This window comes from Petaurus breviceps, unplaced genomic scaffold, assembly GCF_028583685.1.
Source record: "Petaurus breviceps papuanus isolate PSGF00001 unplaced genomic scaffold, PetGlider_PUasm1.0 91133, whole genome shotgun sequence".
NCBI classification, from domain to species: domain Eukaryota; kingdom Metazoa; phylum Chordata; class Mammalia; order Diprotodontia; family Petauridae; genus Petaurus; species Petaurus breviceps.
In genome coordinates this window covers 12,906,981-12,932,516 of record NW_027187419.1, presented here as the reverse complement: position 1 = coordinate 12,932,516, position 25,536 = coordinate 12,906,981, and the positions used below count along the sequence as shown (strand labels likewise).

The 25,536-nt window shown below is 37.6% G+C and overlaps 1 protein-coding gene across 1 annotated transcript; it reads left to right on the top strand.

Annotated features, from left to right (window-relative positions):
* Positions 1-24,651, top strand: RAB39A (RAB39A, member RAS oncogene family). The gene is made up of 2 exons (XM_069080862.1): positions 1-585; positions 19,776-24,651. Exons 1-2 carry the CDS (start codon positions 359-361, stop codon positions 20,200-20,202), a joined length of 654 nt encoding a protein of 217 aa, XP_068936963.1. The 5' UTR covers positions 1-358; the 3' UTR covers positions 20,203-24,651.
* Positions 24,652-25,536: the final 885 nt, after the last annotated feature.

Sequence of the window (25,536 nt, the reverse complement as noted above, 5' to 3'; positions counted from 1 at the left end):
TCTCTCGGATGGAGCGAGGTGAGCCGCCTCTCGCCCGGGGCGTCTCCCGTTCCAGCTCGGGCTTGGGCTCCGGCTCCCGAGTCGCGCCCCGCCCTGAGAGGGTGTCCTAACCGCGCCCATCCGCCCGCCCCGCCCTCGCCTCGCCCTGGGCCCTCACCCTGAGTCTCCTGGGTGGAGACCCAGGCAGCCGAGGTGGGAGGAATGTGCTGGAAGGAGGCGACGGGGAAGCAGTGAGGCGGTGCTGAAGGGACAGTTCCCGCGGGAACCTTCCACCCCCAGCCCAGGTAGTCGGGCCGCGAGGCTGCATACTCCAGTCCTGGGGCTCCGGAGCTGGGCGTGCGCGAGCGGGATGTGAGCCATGGAGGCCATCTGGATCTACCAGTTCCGGCTGATAGTGATCGGCGACTCCACGGTGGGCAAGTCCTGCCTCCTGCACCGCTTCACGCAGGGCCGCTTCCCGGGGATGCTGTCCCCAGCCTGCGACCCCACGGTTGGCGTGGACTTCTTCTCCCGCCTGCTGGAGATCGAGCCCGGCAAGAGGATCAAGCTGCAGCTATGGGACACGGCCGGGCAGGAGAGGTTCAGGTACGGCCTCCCGTGCCAACCTCCCGGGCTGACCCGGCCCCCGCCCGCCCCTCTTCCGCTTTCCCAATCTGCCCCTGCCAACTTGCACGGCCCTGCCCATGCTCCGGCCATGTCCCAGCCTTCCAAAGGCTTCCTTCCCTTTTGCCCTGTTGTCACTTCCCTCTTCTATGTCCTTGCCTTTGCAAATGCGACCCCCCCCCCCCCCCCACTCCCCACCCCGCATTCCCCACCCCCAAACTCCCTTCTTTTGCCCCCTTTCCCTTCGCTCCCCTTCCCTTTGCTCCCCTTCCCTTTGCTCTCCCACACCGCCCCCACCCCAACACTATTGCCCACGAACCCCAGCTCCCACTTGACCTTTGTAACCCTTCGTTCCCTGCCCTCTTTTTCTTTCTCCCAGTCCATACCCATGAGTCATCTACCCGTCCTTCATAGACATCATAGTTAGGTTTCGTGGAGCCCAGTCCCTTGAGTATGGTAGGTTCTTAATAATCGTTTGTTGGATTTATAGCAAAAGCTGTTCCAACCCAGTTTGATTGTATGAGATCATTGAACACGGTCAGGAGGGAGATGAATGGGATGATGTTACTAGAGCCACTCAGTACTTCAGAAGATGGTGTGCTGTGGTGTCAGAGGACAAAAGTGGGTTCAAATCCTTCCTCGAGATACATGTCACGTGTGTGACCTTGGGTAATTCACTTAACTTCCCTGGGTCTTTGTTTTGTCATCTGTGAGATGAGGGGGTTGGGACCAAGTGGCCTCTTGAGGTCCATACTAGCTCTAGATCTATAATCCTGCTGTGACCACTGGTGTAGATTTGAGTGCCCTCTTCCTTAAAATTGAACAAACATAGGGGATGGAACAGCATAGCCCAGAGTTTTTTAAAAGGGTGAATTCCCTTCAAAAGTTTTCAAGCACTAAGGTGAGGTACTATTTAGGGAAAGGAGGCATCCAGAGATTTCTCAGGAGTTGTTTTGTTTTACCTCTATTGCATGTTTTGTATTTAATTTTCTGGGGTAAATGGTAAAGTGTTAAAACTGTATCCTCACTTAATATTATATGAAAGAAAGGATGAAGAAAAAACTGATTTTTCAAAAAATAATAGCCAATGTTGATACAACACCTACCGTGTGCTAGGCACTGTGTTGAACACTTTACAATTATTATCCCATTTGATCCTCACAACAACCCTGGGAGGTAGGTGCTATTATTAATCTCATTATACAGGTAATAAAACTGAGACAAAAACAAGTGTTGAGTGATTTGCTCAGGGTCACACAGCTAAAATTCTCAGGAATTAAAAAATAAAATTTTATTTCTTTTCTAAATATTACAAAGTAATAAGATTTTAGAACCAGAAGAGACTTTAGAGTTCATCTGGTCTAACTTCCTTGCTTGTACATGGTCCAGAAAGGTTAAGCCCAGGGTTACAGCTAATTAGGGAAGTTAGGTAGAGCAAAGGATCTTGGAGTCGGGAAAACCTGAATTCAAATCTGCCCTCAGACACCCTAGCACCAATGCAGTATATCCGTGGTCACTATAAACATACCTGCATGGTGCTTGATCACAAAGTATAACAGACTCTCCATATATAAGACAGAAACAAAATATTTATTCAGAAACCAGAAAACCAAATCCCAAAACCAGTAAGCCAATTCCATCATAGCAACATAGAAGTTAATGCACCACAAAGTAGCAGAATCACACTATTCTTTAGTCTTCCCACAAACCAATACTTCCAAAACAAGACCAATACTCACAAGCCTATCTGTCTCCCTTGGAAGCCTTCTCTCCTCCCAGCCTTCTAGCTTGCTCTGATTCCCAGCTTCTGTGGGCTCTGCTCTTCCCTTCAGCAAACTCCTCCCTCCGTAGGCTCCATGTGATTACGTTCAGCTTATTAGGGGGCAAAGTGTATTTTCAAAGCTGGGAAGGTCTTCAAATTACCATTACAGACACTTACTAGCTGTGTGACCCTGGGCAAGTCACTTAATTCTGTTTGCCTCAATTGCCTCATCTGTAAAATGAGCTGGAGAAGGAATTGGTAAATCACTCCTGGTATTTTTGTCCCAAGTGGGGTACCGAAGAGTCAGACACTACTAAACAACATCTAGTTTGACAGAATTATAAACCAAGTCTCCAGACCACCCGAGCAGCCCATCAATAAACATTTTTCATATGCCTAAAGTAAGCCACTAGCTCTAGGATTCACTAAAAAGTCACATTGGGTAGGGAGATGCTTATAAGGGAGAGATACTTTAATGCTGCTTTTTATAAATTTACTTTTTTAATGTCAGAAATTTCATTCATTGTGGCAGAAATGCACCATGTTATAGTGAAAAGGATGATATTTGTGGGGTATGAAATCTTGGCTTTGAATCATAGTTCTGTTACTTAATGCTTGTATGACCTTAGGCAAATCATTTTAGCCTATGTGGGTCTTAGTTTCCTCATCTATGTAATAAGTGGGTTGGACTAAGTAATTTATAAAGTTGCTTGCATCTTGAATATTCTTTATTATGTTGAAGGTTCAAAACCTCTGGTAGAGAGCAACAGACTAAAGGTATAATTTTCTAAGCCTGCCTAGGGCTTTCTCCTAGCCCTGCTACTGGTTCCTAATCCATTGCTCTTTGCATTATAGCATCCAACCACTTTAAACAAATAGACCAACATTTTTAATATTATTAGGGTAAAGGATATTTTTGAGGAGGAGGAAATGAAGAAGAGAAATGACTGGAAAGTTTGGGAAAGGGAAAGATAAGCATCACCTGTTTGTTCATACAAACAGGTACTTTGTCATGAGTATCATATATTTAACAACATGATAGAGTTTGTAGGAGTGGAATTTTCCAATGATGTCTTTTTTTTAACCTCCTCCCAGCAGACCATCATCCTCTATGGAGTTTTAAATGATGTCTTTTTTTTTAACCTCTTTCTACACTGTCATCATCTATGGATGAGATCAGCTTCCATATGACACACTAGGCAATGATTCAGGGTCTTGCTTTATATTCTCAGTTCTGAGACTGAAATGTAAAATACATACATTACTCCTTCTTCATACACTCTGTACAGTAGCCAAATTGACCTACCTGCTGTTCCCCAAAGATTGCCTTCTCTCACCTCAATGCCTTTGCATAGGCTGTCCCATGCCTAGAGTGTACTCTCCTCATTTCTGCCTCTTAAAATCCTTTGGTTAGCTTAGGTTCTCCAACCCATAGGATGCCTTTCCTGATTCCCTTCCTCCCCATCCCACCAGTTCCCCATGCTCTCCTCCTCATTACACTCCTCATATTTTGTATAGATACGTAGTATCCCCCAGTACAGTGCGTACTCCTTAAAGGAAGAGACTACTTTTATTTTTCTATTCATAGTGGCTTGCACTTGGGAGGTGCTATTGAACTGAAATGAATATGTGTACATTTTAGGTATATCTATCTATATATGAATATATGTACATACAAACATATACACACATTCATATATGTACATGTATGTGTGTGAATATATGTTGTTTCTTGGTCAGTCATTTCAGTCCTGCCTGACACTTTGTGACCCCATTTAGGGTTTTCTTGGCAAAGATAGTGGAGTGGTGTGCCATTTCCTTCTCCAGCTCATTTTTCAGATGAGGAAACTGAGGCAAACAGGGTTAAGCGATTTGCTCAGAGTCACATAGCTAGTAAATATCTGAGGCTGGATTTGAACTCAGGAAGATGAGTCTTCCTGATTCCATGCTCATGCTCTGACCACTGGACCACGTAGGTTAACATTCACCCTAAAGGCCAGGCTTTGGCAGAGAGTAAACAAAGAATAATGACCTAGGTGACGGGAGATCTACAGTCTAGTTCTATCTCTGAAGCAAGTGACTCTACACTCTGAGTCTCACTATAGGATCTTTAATGTTTCTTCCATTTCTTTTTTTTTTTTTGGAGGGGGGAAAGCAGGGCAGTTGGGGTTAAGTAACTTGCCCAAGGTTACATGGCTAGGTTTTTTTTGGTGTGTGTTAAGTGTCTGAGGCTGTATTTGAACTCAGGCCCTCCTGACTCCAAGGCTGATGCTCTGTTCACTGCCTACCTAGCTGCCCCATCTTCCTTTTCTAACATGCTATGAATTATTAGGGATTATTTACATAGCACTAATAGCTCATTGGAAGAAATGTCTCAGTCTTTTCAGGAGATCAAGCTTGATTAAGCTAACTTCTCTGGAACTTAGTTTCCTCATTTTAGAATTAGTTTAGGTGGTCAGGCTCTAAAATTCTATGATTCTGATCTTGTTTACTAGATTCATTTGTGATATAAACCAGGTGTGAATCAAGATATTGGATGATGATAGTATATTTATTTAGCTGTTCTTGCATCAATTTCTCAGTAGTTGACATGGTAATACTTTTTTTTAAAATTTCTCTTAAACTTTTAGCACTATGGACTAAATTGCAGATACACAAAACAGAATAAAAATTTTAAAAGCCCTCTTCATGAAGACCAAAGAGTTGGTAAATGCTTTGATTTGATTTCTTAGATTTTTCAGTAACCAGGTCTACCTTTTTCCAAGTAGATACTTGGTTGGAACTATTTTATTAACATTTTATTAACTTGATATTTATTATAGATATTCTTAAAAATATAATCCATACATATTTGAAGAACTAGTTTCAAATATTTCATTCTCTAGAATGCTTTAGCTGTTTTCTTACTAAGAAGGAATGAAATCAAAATGAAAACAATTACTATGAAAGTATTTTCTGTTTTATCAATGAGGGGTATTTGTTCTTAAGTTATAGATAGCAGTGTGAATTTTATTCCAAGGAAAGGTGTTAAGTTGATGAAAAATAGATTCCCGCCATTAACTATCAAAAACTCTTGGAGGATTCATTAAAGCTGACTATAGTGTGTGAAGGTTTATTAGCAGTTGTAATCAATTTTAAAGTCAGTCTAACATGAAAGACCTTAAAAAAAAGAAAGAAAACTTACAGGGGAAAGCTCATGATGTGAAAATAACTCACTCATAGTGCTTTAAAACACTTTAAAACAATCCTACAAGGTAGGTGATAGAAGTATTTTATTATTCACATTTTGCCTAAGGCTCAGAAAGGAGTTTTGGGGTGGCAATAGACTATTTCATTTCCATGGATCAAGGAGACCCTAAGCTTCACCCTAGGAAGCAGTCATAAGGCCCTCCCACTTCCAGAGTTTGGATGCAGTGGAAAATGCTCTGTACCTTTCAGTGCAGAATAAAACAATGAACTCACTTATGTAGCCTTGGTTTATTCTAATTAAACAACACATAATGCTCCAAAGCGGGTTGATCCTTAATTAGAATGAGATATTGCTGTCTTTGGCTTCTCATATGTGATTTTCCAATTCTCCCTGCAAACAAGTTTTCAGGTTCTCTATGGTCCTGTGCCAACATAAAGTTTGAGTTTTTTATGGGGAAGGGCTTCCCATAATGGCTCAATCTTTGTGCCTTTATTCTTCAGGGGTCTTGTGTCAAGGGTCCTATCTCTGGTCCCCTGCTTCTTAATCTCTACTTTGAACTTTCCAGCATTTTAATTGGTGAGGAAACAAGGCATCCTCTTTTGCCTCTATGTCACTTCTAGGTTTTTAAATTGAAAGTCTTAAATATCTTAATTGATGAGAGATGATGTAGCATGTGATTAGTATATATGTTGAGGAACCACTCACATGGCCTTGGGGATGACATTATTGTATACATACATATAGCCTGGAAATAGGGGTGGGGGAGGGAGGGGAAGAGATGGTTGTATAGTGAGGCCCCCTTTCAAAATTCAGTAAATAAAAGAAGGAAGCAAAGCTGTCACTATACATGTATGCATTTATAGATATCTATTCTTTATTGAAAACATTTTTCTCTTTAGTTGAAAGTTCCTATATAGGGATATGCTCTTATATTTACATCATACACACATAATCAGAACCTGAGATGGACAACAGTCAGTCACCTGGGGTGAAAGAGTTGGGGAACAAAAATTTATTAAGTGCCTGCTATTTGTCAGGCACCATGCTGCACACTTTACAAATATATCATTTCATTTGATCCTCACAGTCTAGCACTCTATCCACTATAACTTAGCTGCCTCTGGGCCACATACAATCTTGCCTCTAGTACAAGAAATTATGACATGCTCATTGTCACACAGCTAAGAAGAGTCAAAGCTAGGATTCAAGCCCAGGTTGACTAGACTTTAGACTCAGCTCTCTTTCTACAATATTCTATTGTGTCTTTAACATTTGAAAACAGAAATAAATACACTAAGATAACAATACAATGATTTTTTAAAAAATTAAATAGAAACCCCATGGTTTCCTAATTTAAGTTTAAATTAACATTATTGGAAACAAGAGCTTGCATAAAAGAAAAAATTCAAATGTGAGAAAAGCTTCTAAAGAAGAAAACTTAGGAAAGAGAACAAGAAGGTTGTCTAGTACAAGTAGTCATGTAGGAAGGCCCAAAAGTATGAAGATTATCAAATGTAATAATATAGTACTTGAATTTTTCATATGGAAATCTAGGAAAATGTAGATATTAAAGAAATACTAAAGATAAAGTGAGACAAAAAATTGTTACCAGGCACTAGAGCTTAGATAAAGAATTTGTCCTCAGGACAAATATGGAGCCCTGGAATGATAATGCTCTAGTCTACTTTCTCATGCTGCAGCCCACGCCTGGAGAATTGGAGATGTCATTGGTCTTAGTACATAGGATTAGAAAGTTGTTTGAGACTTAAAGAAATTAAGTGACTTGATTATGATCATACAGTGTCAAAGGGAGAATTTGCACTGGACTGTAACAGAAGGTGACACAAAGAATATATTCATCTTAATAAGATATTCTGGTTAACCCCTTCTGAGTAGAGCCTCCAAACTACTAAACATTGGAGCAGTTAAAGATGTATGAATTCTGATTAATCAACTTTCCAAAGAGTAATAAATAATAAAGGATAACATGCTGAAGTCTTAGCCTAATTGGACGACAGGGTATAACCTCCAAATAACACTCACCTTGAAACCTGTTTTTTTTTTCTCCCTGCTGTCTATACACCTTTCTCTAGCCTTTTTCATTTCTTCTGCCTCTTTGTCTCTTTGTATATATCTCTCCTTCTATGTCTTTGCCACTAACACTGTTTTTCTTATTGTGTCCCATGCCCCCTCTGTCATTTTCCATCGTTCACCTTTTTCTTCGCATTATTCTCATCCTCTATCTCTTCCACTACCTTCAATTCTTTCATATTCTGCACAACATACCTCTCTATCTGCCTTATTTATTTTATATCCCCATAAGGATGGAATGTAAGCTCCTTGAGGACAGGCATTGTCAAACGTTTGTATTTATACCCACATTGCCTGGCCCATGGTAGATACTTAATAAATGCTTGTTAATTTATTCATTCAGCTCTATCTACTGATTTATTATATGTCTACCTTGTGCATGGTAGGTTGGGAGAGATATAGATATTCAAGTGTGGTTCAAATATAAGGTTATTCTGAAGTAGACCATAACACTAAAATGAATCCTTTTTTTAAAAAATGAAGTGAATTCTCTTAAAAAAAAAAGTGTACTTATTCAGTACTTCAAGGATCTGCTACTTTCTACCTTAGTGAACTTTGGGCAAGTCACTCAGATTTTTAGTGCCCTAGTTCCTCATCTATAAAATGAGAGATTTAACTAGATGGCCTCGAAGGCCTCTCCTAGGTCTAAATCTATGATGTGATTTTTTTCCCATAATCCAATGGAAGTTACAACCTTCTCTGCTCTTTATTTAGTAAATTGTCATTTTGATTTGCTATGCCTATAAAAGTTATCACCCTACTCCCAACTCTTTGATGAAGAGCCTCCAAATTTAGGTTTATCCTCCAATTAAGGATGCACAGTCTGTTGCAGTCAAAGCCCTTCTAGCTAAATAGGTCCTTCTAGAATTTACACTGCTTATACAGCTTTTGGGAACTCTTGATGAGGCATTGGGGTAAGATTTTAGTAGAATATAGAGGCAGATATATATTGAAAATTTTTTTTGCTACAATATCCTAGTTTAGATACATGGTACTTAGAAATTCAACAGACTTTTCTCACTCAGGAGAAAGCTAATACCAGTAAGTTATGCTCATTTTCTCTCTTATAGCTTCCCCTCTTCCTGTGCTTTTAGGATAAATAACCCCTTACTCATTTGCAAAACTTGTAAACCTCACTCTCCTGTGTATCTATCTGTTCTTCTTCCTTCCTCTGCCTATTTGTCCACCACATCTGCAGCTACAAGAAGTGGAGATCCCACCTCAGGGATTAAAATTGCAAGCCCTTGGGAGGAGATCTCCCATCATCCATTCCATCCTAGGGGGAATTCACAAGATCCTTGTTTCTGAGGTAGTAAGGGCAGAGATGCTAGCAGTCCCCCAAAGCATGCAAAGACAGAAGATATAGGTCTCCCTTACCTTTCAGCATGAACAGCCAGAGCATTTGACAGTCTTCTGTAGCTAATGTGTGCCACTGAGGACGTAGTTGCTATGGTTTCCACTGCTGCTGGGAAACCAAGAAGGATTAAGTTGTATCTTCAGCACTAAAAGCTTGATTATAGGCTACACTCAAGTTTTCTAAGTGCCAGATTAAGTACAAAAGTATGGTCTGGATTTGGGTCTGTTTTAAGGCCAATGTAGTAAGAAGCAATGTTATATCCTTAAGGATATACTGTCTCCTCTTTTCTCTTTCTCCTTTGATCTCACTGATTTTATTATGTTATTATTACTATTTATTAAGTTATTATTACTAGTAATAATAACTCAATCTCATAAACATTAAGTACCTCATATGTGCAACCTACTGTTATAATTTTAACTTCAAAGGATCTGTGAGTTCCAGCCCTTACACCCAAGTGTAAGATTCTATAGTTATCCCTATTAAATGTCTTTTTACTCAATTCAGGCCAGTGTTCTAGCCTATTAAGTTCGTCTTGGATCCTAACTTTCATCTACTGTGTTAGCTATCCTTCCTGGCATTGTGTCATCTGCAAATTTGAAAAGCTTGCCATCAATGCCTTTCTCCAAATCTGTTAAAGTACAAGGCAGATCACAGGTAACTGGGCCACTCTACTAGAGACCTTTAAAACTGACATCAAACAATTAATGATTATTATTTGGCTCCAACCATTCAAGCAGTTCCAAATTTACCTTTCTACACTACAGGGTGTCCCTAAAGTCTGGACACATAGGAAATATCGTTAATTTTGCATATTTTCAAGAAATGAAATGAATGAAATTTTCAACATTTTATTTAATTAGCATAGATTTTATCCATGACAATTTCATATGGAATAAAAGCTTTCATTAGCTATTGGGGACTATTTTCCATATTAATGAAATTAACTTAATTAATTAATGAGATTTCCTATGTGTTTTCTATGAAATCTCATTTATGCTAATTAAATAAAATGATGCTGAAAATATCACTCATTTCATTTCTTGAAAATATGCACAGTTGGGGCGGCCAGGGGGCGCAGCGAGTAAGAGCGCCAGCCCCGGCGTCAGGAGACCCTGGATCGGTTCCAGCCTCAGGTACTTGGCACCCACACAAAATAACTGGCCATGTAACCTTGAGCAAGTTACTTAACTCCAATTGCTTTAAAAAAAAATATGCAAAGTTAATGAGATTTCCTATGTGTCCAGACTTTAGGAACACCCTGTATTATCTAATCTATGTCTTTCCATTTTATCCATAAGAATAGTATGAATGCCATGTTCAAATGTCATTTTGAAATCTAAACATACTATGAATACTGCGTCCTCCAGTCTATGTAGTCTAGTAAGCATTTTCCCTTAGAAGAGACCTTATCACATGTGCCGAAAGGCGACAGACACTGTCTCTTGGAATTATTCCTTTTGGTCAAATCTCTTAACTGGGCAATTTGAACAAAGCCTAGAGTTGGATTCCAGTCTCGTACATCAGTGATGTAGCTTCTGAGAAGAAAATAGAAAGGGACCACAGTGGAAATGCCATTTCCCTTCTTCATTTCTATACTTTTCTCCTAGGCTCAAGAGAGAGAATAGAGCCCATTGGGTGCCATCTTTAGTTACGTATATCTTCTGTTGCTCCACACAAAGGACTATGCATTAAAAGATGGAAGGGATCTTAGAGGCTGACTCTAATCCCCATACTTTACAGATGAGGAAGTTGAGGCACAGAGGGGTTAAGCAACACATCCTGATATTCCAAATTTACCTATCTACACTACAGGATGTCCCTAAAGCCTAAACACATAGGAAATCTCATTAACTATTCCTATTTTCAATAAATAAAATGAATGAAATTTTCAACATTTTATTTAATTAGCATAAATTTTGAATCAGGATTTGAACTCGGGTCCTTCTGACTCCAAGTCACATGATTTTATATGGAAAAAATACCAAACTATGTCCTCCTCCCCAGACCCCTCCCCCCACCAAAAAAAAATTAGCTCCTGATGCTTGACCAGAGAAAGAATGTATTTTGTTTGTGGGAAGGAGAAAAATAATTAAATGGACACTGAACTGAGATCTCTCCTGCCTATTCAATAGAAATTAATGGGGGAAATGAAGATGGGATAGAGGAAAATTCTTTTTTATACCCAGTTTGAGCTCTCTCCCAATAACAATCCAAAGGAGAAGACTGATGATGAACTCTGCTTCCTGACAGAAAGGTAACAGACGAGTTGTAGAATGTGATACCCATTTTTGGACTTGACAGATAATGGGAATTTGTAGCTTCGCATATTTTTATAGAGGTTTTTTCTTCTTTTCTTTTTTTTTTTTTGGTATTGAGAAGAGGGAGGAAAATGGGGGGGTAGCAATGAGGGATAGGGTATGTAGGGATAGGGTTGCACCATAAAAAAAGAAAGAAAAGATGGTCATTGAAATAGGCTTTTGAAATCACAGAAGAGGACAGAAGGAAGACCAGAGGGAACCACACACAGGCAGGACAACTTTGGAAGTTACATGTTGAATGTTACATGTTGAATTCTTTAAAAAAGAAAGCTATATGAATATAATAGAGATTTGCAGTTTCATATACAATCTTCTCTGTTTTATCTTGTATATGAAAGTATTCATTTTAATTGATATTTGTCAAATTCATTCTGAACAAAATGGGGAAAAATAATTAAATTTCAGTTTTATAAAGCTGGGAATATGTTGAAAATAGCACAATTTTTTTTTCTGGCCTGTAGATGAACCATGAACCTTAGAAAATACTGTTTTATTACTTATAAATCGCTATATCTATTTTTAGTACCTGTAGTACAGACTGTTCTGTCTGCTCACTTGTACTGAGAGCTTCTGTGGATTCATTTTATTATGCTACCTAGCTAATCAATGTGATTTCACAGGTGGAGAGTTTAAGAACCATCAGATTTAGGATAGAGGTAGCTGGAAAGAAGGGCTGTACTTAATTAGTTACAACCAAATGCTACTGGGCTTCTGGGCATGTTTAGCTCTTCAGCTACCTTTTATTCTCTATTAAGACTGAGAGAAGAAAGTGAGAAATCCAGGAGATGGCTTTTTTGAATCAGTATTAGAACTAAAATATCACAGTCAGAGGAGAAAGAATATAGTAGACCCCAAACCATCAGAGACATAAATCAGATTTACAATGGTTTCCTTTGCTGAACCATATCTCTGAACCTGAGACCTACCTATTCTGTCATCATTCTACTTCATCTTCCATACCAAAGGTTTTTCTACCTATTTACAACTCAGATCTTAAAAGTTTCTGACTAAAACCCTCCCTCCTGCTTAGTGATTCCTTTGAGAAGTAAGACAAGCCCACACAAACCATGTGTTTGCTCTCTCACTCCATTTCATTATAAGCCACACAGACAAAACTGTTTGGGGAAAAGATATATTTAAACATATTAAATTGTATGGTTTTGTTCTTTAAGCATAGTGTGAGATTCTTTGCCTTACTCAAATTTTTTTAGGTACAATAATGAATCATACACTAACTAGAAGACAACAGCAATTTTTACCATCCTTCTAGTTGAAAATAATTTTTAAAATTTGATGAAAGATTTTCTGATAATGGAAATATGACTGTTGATAATAACTGAACTAGTACTAGTATGGTCCTTATGGTGCTGGTCTAATATTTACTGGTGGTAAGATTCCCTAGGGACTTGGCAGTCTATTTAAATATGATAAGGCTAAACTAGATGTCTGAGTTTAAGATTCAGGGAATTGAAGAGTCGTGCTGCTTCTGGAATTCAGAATACCAGGATCTCTTGCCAAAGAGGGAAGCAGGTAGAGAGTAAATTTTATAAGGCATTCTAATAGTCTTCAGTTGAGCTCAATTGCACCTAGTTGTGAAATTATTTATCATTAATTTGGTATACATTTATTTATAGAAGATCATGGCAGTATTGAAAGATCATAGCAAAATTTGGTTGCTCAGAGTTCATCACTATTGTATGTCATTTTCATGATGACATGTTTGCATGAGTTCTGGATAATGGACAATGTTCTTTTGCTTTCCCAGTCACCAGTGGACTGAAGTAAAGCTATATGCTTGCTTTTTTGCATGATGTTTTCCATGATGTTGTGGGACATTTTCAATGAGGATGAAAATGTCATCAAAGGTCAGCTACTGCACTGACTGTAAATTATTTAACTTGTAAAGGCTACAAGCCAAGAATAAAGTGGACAGAGAGTTGTTGTGTGATTTTTTGTTTACAGATGATTGTATACTCAATGTAGCCTGTGAGGCTGAGATATAACAAAGTGTAGATTTATTCTCTACTGCTTGTGCTAACTTTGACCTGACAATTAATACCAAGAGAACAGAGGTTCTCCACCAGCCAGGACCACACCATCCATACATGGAACCATCAGTTACAGCAAATGGAGAAGTTTTGAATGTTGTAGATAAGTTCACTTACCTTAGCAGTATACTTTCCAGAAATGTACAAATAAATGATGAGGTTGATGCACATATTACCAGAGCTAGCTTAGTGTTTGGGAGACCACGAAGAAAAATATGGGAGAAAAGAGGTATAAAACAGTACCAAACTGAAGGTCTACAGGGCCATTGTGCTGACCTCATTGTTGTATGCCTACAGTTTTACAAAACCTGGACAGCCTATCAGCACCATGCTAGGAATCTTAATTGCTTCCATTTGAATTGTCTTAGGAAAATTCTGAAGATCACCTAGCAAGAAATGGTATCAGACACTGAGGTCCTTTCTCAAACTGAACTGCCAGACATTCAAACTCTACTGCAAAGAATGTAACTCTGAAGGGCTATTTGAAGACAAAATTATGTTTACCCAAAGGGCTATTTTACAGAGAACTCACATAAGGCAAATACACAGAGGTGAGAAGAAGCAATATAAGGACACCCTCAAGGTCTCTCTGAAGAACTTTGGAAACAATTGTTAGACATGGAAGACGCTGACACAAGACTCTCCAGCATGGAGTGTCCACATCAAAGAATGTGCCATTATGCTCTATGAGTAAAGCAGAATTGCAGTAACCTAAAAGAAATATGAAGTGTGCAACTTTAGAGACATCTCCACTCCAAATGTTCATATGGACTATTTGTGCCTGACCTGTGGTAGAGCTCATATTTGGTCTGATCAGCCACAGTCAAACCTTGACCCCAACATAGTAATGTCATTTTGGTCCTCTTTGGAAACAAAGGACAACCAACCAATCACCAGGCTGTTGCTTAATTAACAGCTAAGAGAAGCTAAGTCATTTTTACCTTTTTTTAGTCTTTACTTATCAAGTTCATCTGGGAGATTTTTTTAATGTAAGCATTTTTTTTAAAATTTATTTACTATTAGTTTACAACATTCAACTCCACAAACTTTTGAGTTCCATATTTTTTCCCCCTCTTCCCCACATGGCAGAAAGCAATCTGATATAGGTTCTACAAATACCTTCACATTAAACATTAGTCAAGTTGTAAAAAAGAATTATAACCAATGGAATGAATAATGAGGAAGAAGAAACAAAATAAAACAAAAAAGAGAGAGAGAGAAGTAGTTTGCTTCAATCTGCATTCAGACTCCATAATTCTTTCCCTGGATGTGGATAGCCTTTTCTATCATGGGTCCTTTGGCGTTGTCTTATAACCTTGCATTGCTGAGATGAGCCCAGTCTATCAAAGTCAGTCATCACAGATACAATATTGTGTACAATGTTCTCCTGATTCTGCTCCTCTCACTCAGCATCAGTGTCTCCATTATTACGAAGTCTATCTGCTCCTCATTTCTTTCTTTCTTTCTTTTTTTTAAAGCAATTGGGGTTAAGTAACTTGCTCAAGGTTACACGGCCAGTTATTTCTGGGTGTGGTGCTAAGTGTCTGAGCCCGGATTCGATCCCCAAGTCATCCCGACACTGGGGCAGGTGCTCTTACTCGCTGTGCTACCTGGCCACCCCTGCTCCTCATTTCTTATAGCACAGTAATATTCCATTACATTCATATACCACAACTTGTTTATCCATTCCCCAACTGATGGGCATCCACCTGGGGGATTTTAAATACTTTCTTTAACAATTAATTCTTTCAGATTAGTTTATTCTATGTTTAAATATTTCATTGCCTTTTATTTTTTGTATCAGAATCATTAAGGACTAGAAAGATAACTTAATAGCTTTTCCTTATAATCTCCTTCTTCATTCTGCAACTCACATAACTAGATTCAGTAAATCATTGAATCACAATTCAAATTTGAATTAGGGATTCAGCTTAGTTCAACAAATTTATTAAACTACCTGCTATGTGCAGAGTTCTGAGCTAGGTTCTGAGGTTAAGTATAGGAGGTAGTACCTGAGTTCAGCCTGGAAGGAAGATATGGCAGTGATGAGGAGTGAGTGCTTTCCTGCCATCAGAGACAGCTTGTGCAAAAATACCAGTATAGGAGATGGACTACCAAGATTCAAGGGATAGCAAGTAGAGCAGTTTCAGTGGATTGTAGAGCACATGAATGGGAGTAGTATGAAATAGGTCTAGAAAGATAAATGGGAGCCAGGTTGTGAGAAGCTTTAAATACCTAGCTGAGTTTATATTTTATCCCGGAGGTAACAGGGAGCCACTGAAGTTTTTGTATAGTGTGGTGATATAGTCCGACCTGGACCTTAGGAAAATTATTTTGGCAGCTTTGTAAAGAATGAGTGTTTTGCCTTTGAAAATTAAGGTAAACCAAGAGATAATGGTTTGAGCATGATCAATTTATTAGCCAGGCTAGTAGTAGTTAGGTGGCGTAGTGTATAGAGTGCCAGGCCTGGAATCAGAAAGACCTGAGTTCAAATTCAGCCTTACACATTTATTAACTGTGTGATCTTGAGCAAGTCACTTAACCTTGTTTGCCTCAGTTTCTTCATATGTAAAATGAACTAGAAAACCACTCCAGTATCTTTGCAGAGAAAACCCAAATGAGGTCACAAAGGTGGTTTGCCCACTACCAGTAGGTGAGGTTACAAAGGTAGACAATATAGAGGTGGGGATTCAATTACTGTAATACCCTTTCTGGGCTATTTCTCTAACTTATCACTCACTTATTTGCAGATTGGTTCCTGAGGGGACAACTACTGCTCATTTGGTTTCAAAGGATATCCTGTGGGTCCAGACTCCTAAAACTACAGCTCAGCAGCTCTCACCAATTAGCTTACCATTAATAAACAGCCATTGGGTACAATTAGCTCAAAACAAAAGTGTTTATTAAAATGGCAGAAAAAAAGTAGCTAGAGCATTTCCTCCTCAAAAATCTGAAGCTTACTTCACAAAGGATAATAGGGCATATAGCCCTTAGGTTAGCATGTTAACATCTCTTTGTTTCTGTCATCAGCCCCTTATTTTCTATGATTACATAAACTAAGTGGCAGGGGAACCAAATCCCCCCAGTACATTAGTAACCTTGGACAAAACAATTATTGTAAAGTCAGACTGTAAGAAGTTAGCAGGAAGTGGAGGCAGAAGAGGATGGACTGTTCTTTTGAGCAGTTTGTCAGGGAAAGAGAAAAGAAATATAGGATGAGACCTGGAGAAGATGACAGAGTCCAGTGATGATTTTGTTTTGTGCTAAGACCTGTGCATGTTTGTAGGGAACAAATAAGGACCCTACCTGTAGATAAGGAGAGATTAAAGGTGAGAGAATGATTGGAGAGGTAAACTCCAGGAAAAGATGGGAGGGATATCCTTTGGGACAAAGGAAAAAAGGGACTTTAACAAAGACAAAGAGATGGGTGAAGAGGTTTTTACATATGGAATAGGAGAGGAATTGCTTACAAGAGGGCCTGCATTTTCTCAGCCAAGTTGGAGGCAAGGAAATCTGTTGAGAGAAAAGAGAATGTTATATAGGAAGCTTGAAGAGAAGTTTGCAATAGGCCCTGTGATAATACTATCTATGCTTTTTATTCAAACAGGATTGGCAAATGTATTGGGCAAAAAAAATTGGCAATCTCCATGTAAGTAAGCTAAACAAAACAAACGTTGCTTAATTGGTAAATTTGGGCTAGTTAAGTATTTCAGATGAAAATGAAATGTGTGGCGTGTGCTATTGACTGAATATATATACATCTTCCTCAAATCCACCAGAATATCATGCAGAGGTCAGCTCCACTTTGGCTGGGTGCTGTGTTCATGATTTTTCTAAGCTGCCTGCATTGTTATGCTAAGATGTATCATTCCATTCTGTTCCTGAAGCTGCCCTAACAAATAGAAACCGAGGGGAGAGCCCAGTGTCATGAATAAGGAATCTGGGCATTAACCACATGATTTCCCCTACCTCCAACTCCATTACATGTAGGAGTACTCAACATTTATTCCAGAAGTTTCCAACAAAGTGAAGATAAAACTGTTTAGGGGCCCAGAGGACTCCCTCCAATCCTTTTCCAACTTGCCTGCTATTGCCTCTCTTTCCACAAATTCCTTCTCCCATAATTGCCAATTCCTCCCCTTTCCTTGTTTTCATTCTACTCAAATAAACAACATAAATATCCTTTGTATACAGGGTTATAAGAAGTTAATTGCAGGGCTGTATCCTTTCCCAACCCCAGATTGTGGAGGCAACATCCAGGGTAGGAAAATTGCTGATACTAGGTCAGCCATGTCTGGTTCCCGATTCTGGTAATGAGGTATCAGTAATGAATTTCTGTTTATAGTACACATGCACACATGCACGCACAGTCTATACTATGCTTGATTATATCCTAATATAGTCCCTATGTCTTTCCAAAATTAAAAATCTTAACAAAATATTGGTCTTGCTGCTGTGTAAGTTATACCCGTGTCTAAGATGCAAATATGTAATGCTGTTTTCAGTTGTATAGGGCCTTTTTAAAGTTGCTCTGATGGCAAGTTGGGTTTTTTTTTTTTTAACAGACTGTGGTGAATAGATTTAAACTTTCAGTTTCATGAAATGGTCGTTTTCCTAAAAAACTACAGATCTACCTAGATTTACATAGAGATATGTTAGGATGAAAAATATCAGGTTATATTTTAACACAACATTAAACACCACTGTCATATTCACAGTCTGTTGAAGAAGGTGAAAAGATCTTTCTTGGTTGTAGAGGCATACCATGGTTTAGCATCCTTGATCTCTCCCTCCTCCTAAAAAATCTAAGCCCTTACTTTGGTTTGTGCCTTTCTGCAGATACTCTGAAATACAAATGTGGATTAGAAAAAAGCAGGAGTAACAATGAGAAGCTAGAGTATTTTCTTCTCTACATAGCAGAACAAAGGATTTGTGGTCCAATGCTTTGACAGTGAAATATCAGAATACGTTAAAATTTGTTATTTCCAAAAAGTTCTACCTGCCTCATATCAAGATTTTGACAACTGGGGTATGCAGTTAACCCCTATGCTTATAGTGACAAATTAATTTTCTAAACCTTTATCTTAGTGATCAGGGGGTAATGAGAAACTGGGACCACTGGCATAATGTCCCTTTGTTTATTTTGCACCATCCCTTTCTAAGAAGATAGAACCCTTCTTGGTCACTTCTGTTATTATCTTGACATACTACTTAGGACAAGTTCTGACTTAAGGAATAAGTAAGGTAATTATGCCCCAGTTTCTCTATATTTCAGCCTCTAATACCTATGTCTAATTTTACTCTAATGGAGAGAGGCTCAGGGGGTTAAAAAGAAAAAGAGACTTGGTGGTTTTGAGGTCAGTTAACATTTATGAAATGCCTATTATGTGCCAGTCACCATGCTAAGTGCAGAAGATGCAAAGAAGGTAAAAGACAGTCTTGCTTTCAAGCAGCTTACAGTCTAAGATGACATGAAAACAGCTATGAACAAACAACTTATATACAGGATAAATTGGAGATAACACAGAAAGGGCACTAAAATCAAGGGGGAATAAGGGAAATCTTCCTGTGGAAGGTGAGATTTTTACCTAGGACTTGAAGGAAGCCAGAGAAGCCAAGAGATGGTGATGAAGGGAGAGAGCATTCCCAACATGGGGGACAGCAAAATAAAATGTCTAAAACCTAGAGATGGAGGGCCTTGTTTGAAGAGCAGCAAAGAGGCCAGCATCGTTGGATTGCAGGATATGTGGGAGAGTGTAAGGTATACAAAGACTGGAAAGGCAAGGGGGAGGGTGGAGCAGCATATGAAGAGCTTTGAAAGCCAAACAGAGGATTTTATATTTGATCCTACAGGTGATAGGGAACCACTGGATTGTATTGAGAGTAGGGAAATATGGTCAGACCTGTGTTTTAAAAAGATCACTTTGACAGATGAATTAAGGACAGACTGAAGTGGAGAAAGTTGAAGTGGGAAGACCCATTTACAGGCTATCACAGTAGACCATAGTGAGGTATGAGGGCCTATACCAGGGTGGTGGCACACTGTCAAAGAAGTGAATTTGGATTATTCATATTGGTTTTTCTAGTTAAAGTTAAGAAAAAATAGGCAATCTGAAGTGAAATTACCACGCAAGTGCTTATTAATATGAATCTGTCTTGCCACTTACTACTCCTTCAAAATTCTGTCAGTTTGCAACTAACTCACCCTCTTCTTTACCTCAAAGAATGTTTTTCTTTGGTCGAACTGACCCACCTTTGATGACTAAAATCCCACCCACCCTGCTTGTACCATTTCCCAGCTTTGACATCAGTGCTGCATTTCTTCACACAAACACATTACCCTGTTTAGAAATGCAAAGAAAAGAGAAAATGTTTTGTTTACAAGTTTCTATTCATTTTTCAGATCAATAACTCGATCTTATTACCGAAACTCAGTTGGTGGATTTTTGGTATTTGACATCACAAACCGGAGATCTTTTGAACATGTGCAAGATTGGTTAGAAGAAGCCAAAATGTACGTGCAGCCATTTCGGATTGTATTTCTGTTAGTGGGACATAAATGTGATCTTGTGTCACAGCGTCAAGTTTCAAGGGAAGAAGCTGAAAAAATGTCAGCAGCCTGTGGTATGAAGTATATAGAAACCTCAGCAAAAGATGCTACAAATGTTGAAGAATCTTTCACAATGCTGACAAGAGATATATATGAACTTATTAAAAAAGGAGAAATTTGCATTCAAGATGGTTGGGAAGGGGTTAAAAGTGGCTTTGTTCCAAATATTGTGCATTCTTCAGAAGAAGCAGTAAAGCCTATGAAACAATGTCTTTGCTGAATTCATAAACAGCTCCAAAATGGGCGTGAGCAGATCAGGTATTTGTTTTAGGACAAATACCAACATTAAAAGCAAAGTGATAATTATGGAAGCATAAAAATCTTTGATTTGCCTGGGTCACTAATCATTGTTTTTGCATCCTTTTATATTAAGGCAGTAATATAGTAATAGTTAAAGCAGAAAATATATTATTTTGAAGACATTGATATTTGTAAACAAAAGTGCAATATTTGCTTAGCAAATTAACATATCAAAGATTTTGACCAGGACTAAAACAGAAGTCCATTTTCAAGGGACCAGATTTTTCATGCATTCCTATGTTTTAACAAGTATTGAATGTGAAGAAATTATATATTATATTAATATTATTTTCCTTTATTGGTTCACTGCTTCTGAAATATAGATTTTATGTTTTATAGAGGTAGTTAATATTATAGTCAGAATATTATATTCCCACTAACTTTAAAGAAAGGAAATTAAACAATTATTCATAAGTAAACATTTTGATATGATTATAATAATATATTTTAAAGTTCCCCACACTCATGAAATCATAGATCTACCTGGAAATTTCAAAGAGAGGAAATTCATTTGATCCAACCAGTTTGTCATCTGACTGGTCAGTACAAACAGATCTGAGAAGCAGTGTGGCAGAAAGGCTCGAGAGCAAGCCTGGGAGTCAGGAGAATTTAAGAGTCAAGTCTTGTCTCTGACATATAGTGGCTGTATGATTCTGAGCAAGTCATTTAATCTTTTAATATACTCGGTAACTGTTCTAAGACTAAAAACTGCAGAGAAAGTACCAATCTGCATTGAGAGAGGAAGTTCTTTAATAGGAACTATGTGGACGGATGAAATACAATTTAAAACAAAAAGAAATTAAATATAAAATATTTTGGTCATAAGTTCTAGTTGAATGAACTTTAAAGCTTAAAAAATATTTATTACTAGGTCCGTGTCTTCAACAAGAATATAGAAAGGGGTATTCCAATAAAATAGCATCTCAGTATTGTGAACTAATTTGTAGAAAAGGAAGCTATTTAAAACATTTGATGCTCAAATTTTTCAATATTACTAGTGAAAGAGGAATTTTGATTTGCATATGTGTGCATATGTGTATGCATACACACACAGAACACTTAGTTGTCTTCTTGTAGCTCATTTCCAAGAAGTGCATTTTAATCATAATTAGAATTTTTTTTACTTTACTGCATTTTTACAAGCAGTTCTACAGTTAACTAGAAAGCAGTGACAAGTAAAAATGTTTCTTCTAGCAATCCTAATTGCATTATTATTAAATAACAAGTTATTTTGTGTATTAAGTATGTGTGTGCATATCATAAAAAAAAGTTGAGAATCATGTTTTCTCCTGTTTTTTTTTTCCCAGTCCCTTCTTCCCCTGCCTTCCCTTTCTGGTAGAAAAGTCCTAATTGGTAACCCTTACTAGATTTCATATAATTAGGGAATTTCTTGACACTGAGGCTTCCCCTCTGATTCAGCCTTTCTGTACTGGAAAAACTGCTTCTTAGTAGTAGAAGTGATTGGCAGAAAATCCCAAGAGAACTTCAGGTTAATTAGAAACCCTGTCTGGGACATGGTATTTAAATCATTGGACCACTTGACTAAATTTTTGCAAGTCTTCATCTTTAAAAGTTTTCTTAAGACCACAACAGAATTTTTCCTGACAAGAACTCTTTCTAAACAACGCCACTGAGGATTTTCCCAACTAGTTTCCATCTTGTCGGTGTATGCCAATGGACCTGACACCCATTGGCTGACTCTTTATTAAGCTGGATTATCAAGTATAATATAGCTTTTATTCTAGGCCAAATTATTTGGATATTTGCCTCAATTATATATTCCTCTTTGCTATACAGATATAGTATATAAATGTATTAGTACTAATTTATTTTTCTTTAGAGGTTGAAAGTTTCTTTTTCCCTGTCTTCAAGATCTGTATTTATGTATTTGTACATACTTAGTACATTTTCTAGGCCTATTTAAGTATTCTTTTTATAAGGGATTATAGAGAGAAAGGAACATGAATTAAAATACAACAAAAATTTTGAAAATCTCTATATCACATTCCATTGATATCCATAAATTAATTATGGTTAAAGATACTCTTTGACCACTTACAAAACTGAACACTTACAAAAAATACTAGACCAGGAAAATGGGAAGTAAATATAGTTCAATCTATTTTGAATATTATGTGATTTTAATTGTATATTCAAGTAATTTACTGGGTACAAGTTCATATATTGAATCTCTATTAACATTTTAAATTAATGATGTCATCTCAGTGTATACTGCAGAGGTCTAAGTTTCCTTAGATGAGCTGCCAAAATACCAAAGTGCTTTTGATATATAGTAGAACACATATATAATGCTGACTTAGAACTGGATTAATGGCTATGACGTAGGATTACATTTAGAACAGAAACAGAAGCTCCAATCTTTGAAATCATCTAATCCAACAGATAAGGAAACTGAAGCCTTGACAGCTCAAGTGCCTTGTTCAGGTTCACACGTGATTGTTAGTAGCAGAACCTGGAAAAAATCCAGGGGTCCAAAAGTCCCCTTTTGATTCTACCATGCTACTTCTTGTGGGATGGGACTTGGCACATGATATATCTGCAACTGTGCAATGACAAGCAGGTTAGAATAGGGTTAAATTATATGTTGATATAATAGAGGAACACTTATAGTCAAACAGTAGTATACAATATTATCTAAAGAAAAGAACTGAGAATTCCAGTTCTAATTCACTTCTATATGAGATAAGCCAAATAAACTTAGTTGTGTGGAAAATGCTCTTTTCTTAAATAGTATTAGTATGGTTGTGGTCAGTAGGGTCATGCTAGAGAAACTATCTGGTTCAGGCAAATTACTTTGCCTAGTGGTTTCTTGGAAGTCAGTCATTTCATTTTTTAAAATATATATATAATTGATGACGTCCTGATTACTTAATGTAAGTCAACAAGAAAGGAAGGAAGGAAAAGATAGGTATTCTGGTATTACTTATTGTAATAATAATACATTTCCTGAGCGATAACTGCTTATATGGGAGTGCATTAACTCAGACCACTATGGTAGCATTTAATGATGTAACAGATCATTAAATGATATATTTGAGCCAAAATGATTATACATTGCTATCAAGATTTGTAAATATGGCCCTTAGAAATCTATATGAATACTTGGTAGCAAGAAAGTTTTCTTAAACTTCTCCAAAAATTCTTAACACTTCAAAACTTCTTGTAAACATATTGTATGGTTTCAAAAAACTCTTTACTTCAAATTTGCCCTTGAGTGGACTTCATTTTGGGAGGTGGGAAGTGAGTGCTGATGAAAACAGTCTTTTCTATTTGGGTTAAAATAGCGGTTTCCTAAAACAAAGACTTCATCTAATAGACCTTTGAATAATTATAAAATCAGAGGTGTGATTTCACAAGACTAGCAGTCTGACAAGAGGTTTGTTGTTTTTTTTAATATTCCAGCTTTCATAGTGCTTTTGGAATACATTCAACTACAGACTCCCCATCTACTTCAAACTGTGCACTATACTGAGCTGATACTCTGAGCAGTAAGACATTACATGCCTATAACATTCATATACCAGTACACATCCTGGCTTTTTATTAATAAAGAACTGTGCCTTTAGTTTTTTAGTTATACAAAAGGCATATGCAAGCTACTTTAACGTTATAGTTAGGTCCTACTATTTAAAATAATGGGATGCAATACTAACTATAAGCCTATTGGCATGAAACTTCATATTTGCAAGCTGTCTGCTTTCCTTCAAAAAACTCCTCAAAATTTATTTCATTCCAGAATCCTTCACTTGTTAAATGTAGTGAACTGCAACTCTCCACTGGACCCTAAAATAACTAGCAAAACACACCTCTGACCCCAAAAGAAAATGCCAAAAGAACAAACTATATCATGACTGATATTTTCATTTAAACAATTTTAATAATTGCTACAGATCAACATGATCGATTCAGCTATGACAATCAATACTGATAATGAACTGGACAGAAAAAAATTAATTATCCACATGAAAAGAAAGGAAAAGAATCAGAATACCGAATAATTAAAACTATTAGCATTCTTATTTGTTTGATCTCTGTTAGATTATAAGGAGAATTCGTGTCTTCTCTTGAATAGTGCCTAGGATGGTGTCTTACATGTATTAGACACTGAGTTAATGTTTGATCATAATCACTTTGAACCAATACTATTAAATTCAGTTTTCACAGATTCAGTTTTCATTACAGATATCCTGTAGTAAAAGATGTTTTGCTATACCTAAATTTTACCATTTTTGGAAGATGATAGTTGACTAAAGAAAATTCCTAAGAGAACATATGGTATTAAACCTCTTTGAAATGTGTTGTAAATGTTGTTTATAAAAAAAAAGTTAATAAAATGAATGTGAAGAAATCTTGTTGTTAAAAGACTATTTTATGTTATCTATGATAGCATTTGTAGATGGCAGATTATTTTTAATGGAAGCATTCACGTTAACATTCATGTTAATTGCAGCTCTAACAGTTTTTACAGAAATTTCTCAAAATGACTGAAAATATAATTCATTCTAATTCAGGAAATACTTATTAAATGTCATCCACATGGAAATTACTATACCAGACATTAGGAGTACAAAGATGTAAAATACCACAGTTACTGCCTTCTAGGAGCAACTAATAGGGTAGATAAAAACATAAATAAGTATGATAAAGGCTAAAATACAATGAAGACAAATGAAAAATCTAGATAAATTATTTTTTAAAATTGAGAAGGGGCAGGTCATGTTCATCTGGTGGCGGGCAGAGGGAGGGAGGCAGAGACAGAAAAGGCTTTGAGCAGTTAGTTGACAAAGACTATGTGCCAGGCACTGCCCTAAGTGCTGGGGATAAAAGGAAAGGCAAAAATGTCATCACTATGCTTGAGGAGTTCCCATTCTCATAGGAGAGAGAACATGCAAACAATTGTGTAAGTGGAAGATAATCTCAAAGGGAAGGCATTGTGAGGAGGGAGAGGAAAGAAGGGAAAAGGGAAAGCCTTTTCTAGAAAATGGTCTTTGAGCTGAATCTTGACTGAAGAAGCAAAAGAAACCTGGAAGTGGCAAGGAGGACGGGGAACATTACAGGGATAGGGGATAACCAGTCTTAAATGGAATTCTTGGATTTGGAGGTGTCATGTTTGAAGAAAGCAAAAAGACCAGTGTCAGTGTATTGTAATGCACATGGAGGGAAGTAAAGTGCAGAAAGGTAGGAAGTGATTAGGTTGTAAAGGGCTTTAAAAGTAGAACAGGTAATGGGAAGC

Excerpts from the sequence above, each read along its gene's own strand:
- RAB39A (XM_069080862.1), top strand. The coding sequence starts at position 359 with ATGGAGGCCATCTGGATCTACCAGTTCCGGCTGATAGTGATCGGCGAC. Across the intron at positions 586-19,775 it reads GCCGGGCAGGAGAGGTTCAG|ATCAATAACTCGATCTTATT; the intron begins GTACGGCCTCCC and ends TTCATTTTTCAG.